The 12,500-nt window shown below is 39.2% G+C and overlaps 1 protein-coding gene across 1 annotated transcript in view; it reads right to left on the reverse strand.

Moving 5' to 3' along the window:
- The window catches only part of crybg2 (crystallin beta-gamma domain containing 2), a gene marked incomplete at its 3' end in the record, with an annotated part of 65,849 nt that overhangs the window by 14,995 nt on the left and 38,354 nt on the right, over nucleotides 1-12,500 (reverse strand). Inside the window, exon 4 of the mRNA XM_077232552.1 lies at nucleotides 4,228-6,127. Coding sequence (XP_077088667.1) covers nucleotides 4,228-6,127 — 1,900 coding nt within the window. The remainder of the gene's footprint in view (nucleotides 1-4,227; nucleotides 6,128-12,500) is intronic.

A 12,500-nucleotide genomic window follows, 5' to 3' on the forward strand; every position in this document is an offset into this window, starting at 1 on the left:
ACAGGAATAAATTACAAACATCTAAACATTCTTAAATCAAGATGACTGAAGATATTAAGCCTTGTTTACTGAAAATCAGCAAAATCCTGAGGTTCAGAATGCATCAAAACATCCTTTTTATTCATTTTTTCATCTTTGTACTTTAAAATGGTGATGTAAAGCTTGTCATATCAGCATTCAAACAGGTTCAGGTATTTTAAGAAAACACTACATTCCTAAATTACCTTTGACAATAGAAGAACATGCACTTTACACAACACTGGATGTTTCCTCTCACACACATGAAGAAGTGAAAGGCTTTACTGTCACCAGACTCGTCTCAAACATTCACTGAACGTGTTTGAAATGCCATACGTGGAGCTCCTCATACACGAAGGGAAACACACATCGACCAAACGCTGGATTTTAAAATGGAGTTTCTGTTACATGACAGATCTGATTGTTGGTTTGTAAGTGTGTAAGAGGTTATGAATAAAACTCTCGCAGTGAGGCATGGCAAGGTCAGCAGAGACAACATTACACACAAGTGTAGATTCCTCTGTTTGCATATGGGGACGCTCTTAATGACAAGCCAAATACAAGGCTTACATAATCTTATAAAGCGATCTCGATAAACCCATACGTCAATCTCACTGTCAGACACTGTGAAAATATATTTTCCAAAAGGGCAGATATGCATCAGATATGCATCGTGGAAATGAGGCGCTGTATCTCTACAGTCGATCAGTAACATCGACTCAATAACTTAATCTAAGATCTGAATAAATAAATATATCTACCTAAAAGTGAAAATACTAAAGAAATGTATTAAAAATTTATCTAAAAAAGAAAAAACTAAAAGAAACAGTTATCTATCTGGGCTACATAAAATTAAAAATACTAAAAAATATATTTATCTATCTACATAAAAATGAAATTAGTTAAGAAAAATAAATATATATATATATAAATGCAAATACTAAAAAATAAAAATATCCATCTATGCTAGTAGCAAAATTATACACAACTGCACAAAATGTACCTACATTAGTTATGGTTTGGTCTTGATTTTAAGCTCTTGATATAGGCTAACTAGAGCTGAACACAGAGCTTTTAGGAAGGCAAGGCAAGTTTATTTATATAGCACATTTCATACACAATGGTAATTCAAAGTGCTTTACATAGAAGAAATTCAAATAATCAAAAGAAATCAGATTAATTAAAACAGTTTAGAATAAAAGATAAAATGATAAAAAGGGTAAAGATAAAAGATAAAAAAGGAAGCCTTTAGAGGCGGCATAACTTAGTGATTTAACACATATTTAAATCATACTGGCTTGGATTTAAATGTGAGCCGTACGAGACCCTTCTATCTCTCACATATACGCACATGCTGTATATTCCTAGACTACAGCAGGAAAAGTATTTTTGATTGCATGTCTGAAGATAAGTCTGACATGTGTGAGGCGTCATAATCGCTTTCTCCGTTTTCTCCATGTGTGTTCCAGCTGGCAGAAACACAGTCAGTCATTGCCAACGAGAGCAGGGTGTGTGTCTGAGCCTGTCTAGGAAAGTTATCAGCACTGATTAGAGACGACGAGGTGAATGTTAAGATAATGAAGATTCACATTCCATCAGCCTCTCCCTCGTTCCTGCCTCTGGAGAAGAGCTCCAGGGAAAACCCGTTCCACGAGCGTCCTGACCCGACGATTCAGCTTCATTACACACGACGGTCTTTCCAAGGGGAAAACTAAACTGCAAAAATGCATTCAACTGGAAAACAGCCCAATTATACAGATCAATTTTCATTTTGTGCTATAAATCATTTCAATAAAGACGTCGTTCTACGCATATACTGTAAAAAAAATATTTTCATGATTTATCACACCTTTTAATCTTTTGTCAAATCAACTTAGATGATTAATGTGGCTCAGATAACATAATATTTTGAGTTTCTATTTATTAAACTAAACTAATCTCCGTTATTGTATTAAGTAAATTTTTAAATTTCAATGAACTCAAAATTTGAAGGCAACCAGGTAACTTACTTTTTTAAGTTAAGCCAACAATAATTATTTACAATGACAGGAAACAATAGTTTGCTCCGTCACTAAACTATTATTATTTTAGAGACTGGAAATATGATGCATCTGTAAAAGGTGTTTTGCATATTACATTTTAATGTTAAGTTGAATAGTCAGATAAGTCGCCCTCATTAACCTCTATGTCAACACAGAGAAGAGCGGGATGACGTGTGTTTTACAGTGGATGTGTGATAACAGAAGTTACTCCTTAGTGACGGACATTTGCCTGTCAAACCACTCACTATATCAGAATCATAAACTCCTGTCTTTAGTAACATCACTAGTCACGTACCAACTCTCTCTGCACGATCAAACCTTATATGCAAAATCACTCAAATGCTTTCAAAGATCTTTAGCAGATAATGATTATCTAAGAAAAGCCTCGGGGATTAATGTGAGCATGACTGAAGGTTACATCTTCCCATAATGTCTAAAACCCCCGAAGTTTTGATAAAGCTGCTTTCGGTTAAAATTTAAATTTGACTTGCAAACTCATAAGTCTCTGTACAGTAGAGAGAAGCAGCATTAGTGAGCTTCTCTGTGTCTGTTATGGAGGACAAGAGGAAAGGTGAATTTTGCATGAGCACTGAGGTAATATATCCTCTATTGTAAACCCTCCTCGCGAGGTGACATTACAGCCCTTCTAGGCTTTCGTTCACTGAGGTTTAGCACCAATCCAAGAGTCTTGCAGACTCTAATGACACAGGCAAGATTACAGCAGTCTATAAGAACGAGTTGTAAAAAACTTCTGCAAGATATTTGGGAACAGAGTTGCGCACACTGGGTTTAGGGTGTAAACAATATACAAACAAAGGCTTCTGATTATTTGTGTATCCGATTGGAATCTGATCTAAAAGTATTGACGTCCACACTGTGTAGCGCAACTGTTCAGATCCGATTTGTGTGTCCATGCAGCTCTTTCGTTCTCCAGAATATCTGCATTGGTTTCTGGCAATGATGTTGTGTTGGCAGGAATACAATTTTGCAATAGAGAATACTGAATATTAATTCAAAATGTGTCTCCGTTATATTGTCATTTTCTGCTCGTTCTGCACTTTGCAACAACACAGCATTGTTTCGGCAGCGACTTTCAGCACGTTTCCTATAACAACAACGTCTGACGTTTACATTTTACGTGGCATGAGAAAGTCACATAAACCACGTGAAATCCGATCAGAGCATTCAGACTGAAACGGATTACCAGAAATATGACTTGAATAGGATTTCAAACCACATATGGATGTAGCTTGAAACGGATTTGTAAAAATCGGATTTGTTTTTGTTCACATTAGGTAATTCTGATCGGATTTCAATCAGATATGCACAAAAAACGGATTTGGACTGACAGTCTGAACATAGCCAAAGCCAAGCAAGCAAGTTTGCATTTAAAAGACATCTAACCTGAGCCCAAGAATAGACAAGTCAGCAATTGGATAACATGTCAAAGAAATGAAACCAAACACCTTGTAATCACTGTTTACTTTGCTTACATGGAACATCATACATCTGGCAAGTTATTTTGGCATAAACGACGCGTAACTAAATTCAAGTTTATTCTGTCTAGAAGTGGGTTACTCATAGCCTGACTAAAGTAACCCACTTCTAGACAAAATAACCTTGAATTTGATTACATGTCATTTATCCCAAAATAACTTGCCAGATGTATGATGTTCCATCATGTAAGCAAAGTCAACAGTGATTACAAGGAGTTTGGTTTAATTTCTTTGACATGTTCTATGCTATTTGTTGTCCACTTATAGTCACAACTGATTCATTGTAGTTTTTGGACAGGCAGCGCATGAGATGGCTGATATCCCATCATGTTACCAATGTCAATAATATCAACAAGATATTTCATGACATGGTCAATCTGTAGTCACAAGCTTTAATAGCTATTAAATGGCTATTATACGCATTTTAAATGCAAAATTAGTGCATCAGACTTTGAGGTAAAAAAAATCTGCACACTATGTTACACAACGCTTGCAGTGAGTGGCCCAATATCAGGTTACACTCAGACTCTGACGAGGGAGGACCGGGAGAAACAGAGCAGTGACAATATGAAAACAACACTCTCATTGATTCCTTGCCCTGGCTCTCAGAGTGAGAAACTTCATCATGCCAAGTTTAAATGACCAACACATGCATACAAAGCAATACTCACGTATGCATCAGGGAAGGCTCTGTATTTGAGGGGCAAGTTCCGCTCTGGTTCTGGATTTGAATTGGATTGGAAACCCCTGGTGTCGTTAATCAGAAAACCTCCGTCAAGACTGGTGCTGCGAGGGAGACTCATAGACTGAGGAAGACTCTGAGGGAGACTCATAGACTGAGGAAGACTCTGAGGAAGACTCATAGACTGAGGAAGACTCTGAGGAAGACTCTGAGGGAGACTCATAGACTGAGGAAGACTCTGAGGAAGACTCATAGGCTGAGAGTTCTTGAGGAGGGTTTCGGAGGGAAGAGAGCGGTACAGCTCGTGGTTGAAGGTCTCGGTGGAGTTCTGCTGGCTCGGAGCCACGCTCATGCGAGAGGTTTCGGCGAGCCCACTTAAGGAACTCGACGGAGACGTGAGGAACGAGAAGCGCTCGAACCGGGAGCCGAGGAGCGTGTCGGATCCCTTATTGGCGGAGCTCATCCGCTCGACACCGGGTCCGATCTCCGGGAGAGAAGCTGCTCGAAAGATGGAGCGACTCGAAGCTTTCTCCGTCGGCTGGAAGAAGAAGCTGTTCTCCAGACGGGACCCGGATCCGTTCGCCAGGGCTTTCCCGGGAGTTTCTTCAGGACTAGTCAGATCGCTGAGGGATCTCCCGCGCATCACGATGCTGCTCAGCGCCGACGCTCGTAGCGGCAGAGAAAGCCCTCGACTCGCCGGCTCTCCGAACTGCTGCTCCTTCATCATGGTCAACGGAGAGCGCATGTCTTTAGGAGAAGTCCAGTTGAAGCCCATGTCTAGAGGAAAACTGGAAACGCCATTCAGGAGCGTCTTTGGATCAGAAACAGGCGAGAGAGGAGAGAGAAGAGGAGCTGAGATGGGTGAATCCTCTTCAATAGGTGCCAGTGAAGAGAAGGGAGTGTTGGATGAGGTGCGTTGAAGCCTTGGCCGGATCGGGCGATCCATGCTTTTAAGCGTATCTACAAAGTTATCCATTTCTGTAAAGGATGAGGGAGAGAGAGCGTCAGGCTCGAGGCCGGTGGGCGAGGGAATCAACTCAACTCGAGTCGCTTGGAAAATATCATCCGTCTCTACAATCATCAAGCGGGAATCAAACTGTGCCTGTGGGTCAAACACTGTTGTCCTATTCTCTTGCTCTCTCTCTCTCTCTCCAGGTGAGCTAAAGACTGTTGTCCTTGTTTCTCGCTCTCTCTCTCTCTCTCCAGGTGAGCTAAAGACTGTTGTCCATGTCTCTCGCTCTCTCTCTCTCTCTTCAGGTGAGCTAAAGACTGTTGTCCTTGTCTCTCGCTCTCTCTCTCTCTCTTCAGGTGAGCTAAAGACTGTTGTCCTTGTCTCTCGCTCTCTCTCTCTCTCTCCAGGTGAGCTAAACTCCTCCCAGATCCTCCCACTCTCCTGAACTTCGCTCTCCACAACTTTCCAGTCAGTGTTGGCAAGGCCACCGTCAGTCCCTGAGGGGAAAGTGGGCCGGGTCTGAGAGTGAAAATGAGACGTGTAGAGTCCTCTTTCATAGCTGTGGGCCGGTAGAGAGGAGGAGCTCAGGTGTGTGTTCTCCGTGAAGCCAGACTGCTGTTCTTCAGAGTATTGACTCTTCCACCTTCTCTCCAGCTCAGGACTGGCTTTGCTCGGCTCCGCTTGATCTCTACGCCTAAAGTCGTCTAACGGGCTTTCATGGTTCCCGAAGCTGCCCTGTTTGTCACTGACCAGAGACACTTTGTGGACCACCATGGCCTCGTCTCGGCCCTCGCGAGCGGATGCCGGTCGGCTGAGTTTCGTACTGAACACTGCAACACTCGAGCTCATGTCTGTATCCGATCCAGGCTCAGTTTCAGCTTGGCTCTCTGTATCAGACTCTTCAATCACCGTCCTGAGCACAGATGCATGAAAGATCCTAGAACAAAAGATGAAAGTGAAGAAGAAAACATTAATCCTTTAATTATAACGACTTGCAAGTGAAAGCATGGTAATTTAAAGCTGAATACACTTGAGGTCTCTGAGAAATAAATCTCTAGTTTGAGGAAAAAATTCTGTTGATTGTAATATGGAATTTAAGGCCTGATTGGTTTCTGACTCCTTGAATAAATACATTTATATTTGAAAAGAAATACACCTGCATTTTTTAGAGTGTAGATGACAGATTATGAAAGGTGTAAATGTGGGAGTGTATAGCAATGTGTGTAGGTGAGTTTCTGGAGAAATGACACGCACTTTAAAATGAATCATAGCTTTAAAAGCTTCAATCTCGCCATACAATAGTACAGAGATGAGTGGATGAGAAAAGATACTAATGCAACATACTTTACAACATGCAACCATGCAACAATAACCATAAATATAATAAACAGCGTGCTGTAAAGGGCCAATTACCAACATAATTGATCACGATTGTCAAAAGCGACGCATTTTCATCACCTTTGTAGTAATGCATATTTACCTGTCATTGCAAATATGTTCAACCGATTTGGAATTATGAAAAACAACTAGGTTATCTATATATCTGACTTTAACTTATAGACCTCAGAAAGAACTATTACCAACTCTGTTAGTTACAGTAAGCATTCATTCTGTTAGTTAAATATTATCTAAACAAGAAGACCGTGGGTTGAGATTAAAACACATTCCACATTCAAATCAGTCTGAAAACAGAAATCGTATAAACTGAATGTTCACAAAGCAGAAATATACATGCATTAAAATATATTTGAACATAACATTAATAGTTTCCTCTCACTTTAACACAAGCAGAGGTTTCATTGATTGATTATCAGCACTAAAACATGAATACATATAAAACAAGTTTGATGAAAGACACGGGCACCAGATAACTCATATCATCTAACTCTGAGCGGCTGCATGTCATGTAGTTTATGCTACACTGTATTTCGCCCTGAGATGTTTAAAGGGAGAGGTATCATGTTATCTCGGCTGGCAGAACTAGTTCCTCAGGATCATGTACAGTAAATCACGTCCTCTAGTGGTGAACCTGCGCCTCGGCCCGTCTCCGGTGCATCTCCGTCTAATGCATTTGAATTGGCAATTTTAAAAAGCTCTCTCAATTTTTTGGGAGTTAGTAAAACCAATGCAAAAAATATCAGTTGACATTTTTTTAAAGTGCCAATGAATAATCAATAGCTTTTAATGAACAATTATTAGATATGCACACTACCTAACCTAACCTACTAACTTGTGTAGAACATTTTGGGTTGAGATATTAGTATTTTGTCTGAGAACTGTTGTGTCTCAGATCTTGGCCTTTTCTGTGGTTATGTGCATGTGTTCAACACACAGGACCAAAGATATAAAATAACTTAAAACGAAACCCTATTGCACGAATACAAGCGTGTGCTGGAGCTACATCAATCCTCTGGCAGTTCAGATGCATTAGATTTCAGTTCTACACATGCTAGAGTACAGTGAGTCTGTACAGTCTCTGTGAGTTCAGGTGTAGTTTAGTCTCTATTTCAACAGAAATAACACCTATAACTAGTGACCGGCCTCTAACAAGCATTTTGGGCATTTACACACGTTTACATGACTGCGTGAGAACCTAGAGAACACCAAGCTGTCTGCTGACTCTGTTGATTTTCTCCTTGATTCTTTTAACTCAAAAGTTAAGAGTGTAATTGATGATATTGCTCCTGTGAAAGTCAGGAAGAAGAGTGGCAGACAAAAAGCACCTTGGAGAAACTCAACAGCAGTGCAAAATATGAAAAGACAATGCAGAAAAGCAGAGCGCATGTGGCGGAAGACAAAACTTGTAGTCCATTATAACATCTACAAAGACAGCATCCATGCTTTCAATAAGGAACTAAGCAAAGCTAGACAGACTTTCTTCTCGAATATTATAAACAGCAATATAAACAACACACGCACTCTTTTTGCTACTGTAGAGAGACTGACAAACCCCCCAAGCCAGATTCCCAGTGAAATGCTCTCAGAGAGCAAGTGCAGTGAGTTTGCTTCTTTCTTCTCTGAGAAAATCAATAATATCAGAAAGGTGATCAGCTCATCCTTGAGTTGCGCTGGGGTCAGACGGATCAGACAACAGCCTGAGAAAGTAGCCACTATGTCTGATTTCGAAGAAATTGATGGCAAAATTTTGGAAGAAACCGTACAGCAACTAAAAACATCAACCTGCGCCCTTGATGCACTTCCCACATCTTTTTTCAAAAATGTGTTACACCGCTTAGAAGTCTATCTCCTAGAAGTGGTAAATGCCTCACTTCTCTCTGGGAGTTTTCCGAACTCCCTGAAAACTGCTGTTGTCAAGCCCCTCCTGAAAAAGAGCAATCTGGATAAGACCATATTAAACAACTATAGACCGATCTCAAATCTTCCTTTCATAGGCAAGATCATTGAAAAAGTTGTCTTCAATCAGCTGAACAAATTCTTAAGCTCGAATGGATACTTTGACCATTTTCAATCTGGTTTCCGACCGCACCACAGAACAGAGGCCGCGCTCATAAAGATAATAAATGATATTCGCTTAAATACTGATACAGGCAAATTATCAGTGCTGGTACTACTCGACCTCAGTGCTGCATTTGACACTGTCGATCACAAAATACTTCTTGACAGGCTGGAAAACTGGGTCGGGCTTTCTGGGATAGTCCTAAAATGGTTCAGGTCATACTTAGGAGGCAGAGGTTATTATGTGAGTATTGGAGATCATAAGTCTGAGTGGACATCCATGACATGCGGAGTCCCGCAAGGCTCAATTCTTGCGCCACTCCTATTCAACCTGTACATGCTCCCAATGAGCCAAATAATGAGAAAGAACCAAATCGCTTACCATAGCTATGCAGACGACACACAGCTCTACTTATCCCTATCGCCTAACGATTACAGCCCCATTGACTCCCTTTGCCAATGCATTGATGAAGTAAACAATTGGATGTGCCAAAACTTTCTTCAGTTAAACAAAGACAAAACTGAAGTCATTGCGTTTGGAAACAAAGATGAAGTTCTCAAGGTGAACGCTTACCTTCAGTCTAGGGGTCAAACAACTAAAAATCAAGTCAGGAATCTGGGTGTGTCTCTAGAGTCAGACCTTAGTTTCAGTAGTCATGTCAAAGCAATAACTAAATCAGCATATTATCACCTGAAACATATTGCAAGAATTAGATGCTTTGTTTCCAGTCAAGACTCAGAGAAACTTGTGCATGCTTTCATCACCAGCAGGGTGGATTATTGTAATGGACTTCTCACTGGCCTTCCCAAAAAGACCATAATACAGTTGCAGCTCATACAGAACGCTGAGCAGAACCAGAAAATATGAACACATCACACCAGTCCTCAGGTCTTTACACTGGCTGCCAGTTACATTTAGGATTGATTTTAAAGTATTATTACTGGTATATAAATCATTCAATGGCCTAGGACCTCAATACATTGCAGATATGCTCACTGAATATAAACCCAACAGATCACTCAGATCATTTGGATCACATCAGCTAGAAATACCAAGGGTTCACTCTAAGCATGGCGAGTCTGCTTTTAGCTACTATGCCAGCCGCAGCTGGAAACAGCTTCCAGAAGAGATCAGATGTGCTCCTACCGTAGTCACATTCAAATCCAGACTCAAAACACTTCTGTTTAGCTGTGCATTTACTGAATGAGCACTGTGCCACTGTTCGTCCGACTGTTTGCACTGTATTTTATTTTATGTTTTAATTATTCTGATTTCTGTATTTTATCTTTTATTCTAAACTGTTTTAATTATTCTGATTTCTTTTGATTATTTTAATTTCTTCTGATTATTTTAATTTCTTCTATGTAAAGCACTTTGAATTACCATTGTGTATGAAATGTGCTATATAAATAAACTTGCCTTGCCTTGCCTTGCCTAGAGAACTGAGAGATCCAGTAAAGTCTGATAAAGAGCATGAGTGTTTGCTTAAAGACACAATCAAGTCAAAGGTCTGTGTTCCAGATTTGATATCAGTGACCAAGTGTATCTTAAAATGTAATACTATAACAGTACATTGTATTATCATTATATTAGATAACTGATTCTTCGTTAAAAATGTCAGCACTCATTGTCAAAATGAGCATGTTTAACGTGAGTCAGAACAAATTTGCTTTTGTCATTTCATTTATGTTCCTTAAAAAAAAAAAAAATTGCATAAGCACATGTAAGAATAATTTCGAAAACATTTTTCCAGTTGATTCTGATGGAATATTCCCTACGGTTTGAGTCAGTAATCAAGGGGGCGGAGCTTAGTGAAGTGTCAATCATACTTGCATTCTGTGTACAGGCAATCAGAATATAAACACAATGCACAGTTCCTCGTTTTCCTACAGAAATCCATTATATAGAAGACACAACCATTCAGTGCATTGGGCTCCTATTCTGGGCTCATCTGCTCGGCTGCATATAGTATGAATTTGATCTTTTAATATCAGTATTTTAGCACTTTAAGTGTTTTTCACATGAAGTGTTTTAGAACGTCCTGCAGTTTTCAGTGATCGAAATACTGCGACAGGTGCTGTATATGAATCACAAGTGCCTAAAACTAGCATTTTGTTCACATATTTTAGTTTTTCTGCTTTAGAGAGGTGATCTTAATATTCGTGCTTTGAAACCGAAGGGAAACTGAAATACTGTGCTGCAGTTCTATGATGTTTTTCCCTCCAGGACTCGTCAACAGTCAAAAGTCTGAAAACTAAATATATATAATATACACTTTATCAGGATTATTCTTGACAGCTTACTATAGTAATTATTACAGGGATTATGTGAGGTTTTCCAGGCCAAAAACAGTTTAACATTGGAATTTCATTAACATTGCCTAAATAAACGAGGAAGTCAAAATTTCAACGTGAGTAATGGGCATCAGTCCTTCATTTAAGCATGCATTACTGTTATTATCTTGCTAAATGTCACAACAATTTAAAGATGCATATATACAGATGTGTATTTGAGACTGACAGCACTGATATGAAGGTTGGAGTTATAGATATGCTAATAAGCACATGTTAAAGGGTCGGTGGTAACGTGTCTGTCACCTGCATCGCTCGCTCAACTACAACAGCAATGTGCAAATTTGCATAGAAACACATTCCTGACGCTGTTTCTGCCTGTAAACTGTTCTGCAACAAAAATACAGCTAAGCTTTCAGAATGTTTGACATTTATGGATGTGACAGGTCTTATCCGAGTGTTTGACACGGTGTCTGAAAGACGGGGTTGATAATGTAATGTCATGCATGAAACCTTCCACTGCAGTTCACAAGAACAGACTGATAAATGAAAATTGAACGTGTAAATTCATGATCAAACAAACGCTGATGCCTCTCAGATGCATGGAAGAACATCTGTAAAATAAGGTAGCTAGTGAATTAGATTTACTATTACTAACAATTAACTATTGCATTGGGTAAAGTTAACACATAGATGATTAATGTAAGTATCACCAAGATCTTTAGAATAGAAACTAAATGCCAGTGTAATATGCAAATCCATCAGCCACATTCCTCAGTCACACTTGTTTGCATAACTACACATTCAGGACGATCTCAGCTGTTTTGACATTCACCTTCATTCATCAAGGCTATTTCAAGAATGCGTATCATCAAGTGTGAGTCAATAGCAAACTTTGAACCACATAACATTCCTCCAGCGGCCCATCCCGGCCAAACCAACGTACGGGACGCGAGGCGAGGCTTTGATAAACCTGTCCTTTCTTGGGACAAGAACTTCAACCTCATTTACAAAATGGTTTAAAGTACATCTCAACTAATCTGACAGAGACAGGAACATCAGTGTGTGTTGCATTCTGTTGATAGTCCACGAAAAACAATGAAACTGGCAGAGAAACCGAAGCCAGAGTGTAAACAAAAAGTTGCTGAACACGTGGAATAATGATGTTGCTGTACATACACGACTTCATGCTCGTATCCATCTCCCATAATATATCCAATTAACACAATCAAAAGATTGATTCAAATATGAATCACTTCAGGGTTACATTATGTTCAGAACTGAGCGTTTATATTTCACTGTTGCTCATGTGTAAGGTGTGTAATTTAATCACGCAAAAGATGAGCGGATTTTGTATCAACATGAATAAAAGACAAAAATCATAACAAAAACATAATATATAAAGAGCTAAATTGCTTTAATCTCTATATTTTTAAATATTTCATATTTTATTTATGAATTTTCTCATAAGTCATTCCTAAATAAAAGCAGGAATAAAATAAAAAATATATATTTAAAAATAAAAAATATACAGAGCTAAATTGCGATATATAAAAGTGACA

This window comes from Siphateles boraxobius, unplaced genomic scaffold (assembly GCF_051911475.1).
Source record: "Siphateles boraxobius isolate OS27281-9 unplaced genomic scaffold, OSU_SipBor_1 173, whole genome shotgun sequence".
In the NCBI taxonomy this organism is placed as follows: Eukaryota; Metazoa; Chordata; class Actinopteri; order Cypriniformes; family Leuciscidae; genus Siphateles; species Siphateles boraxobius.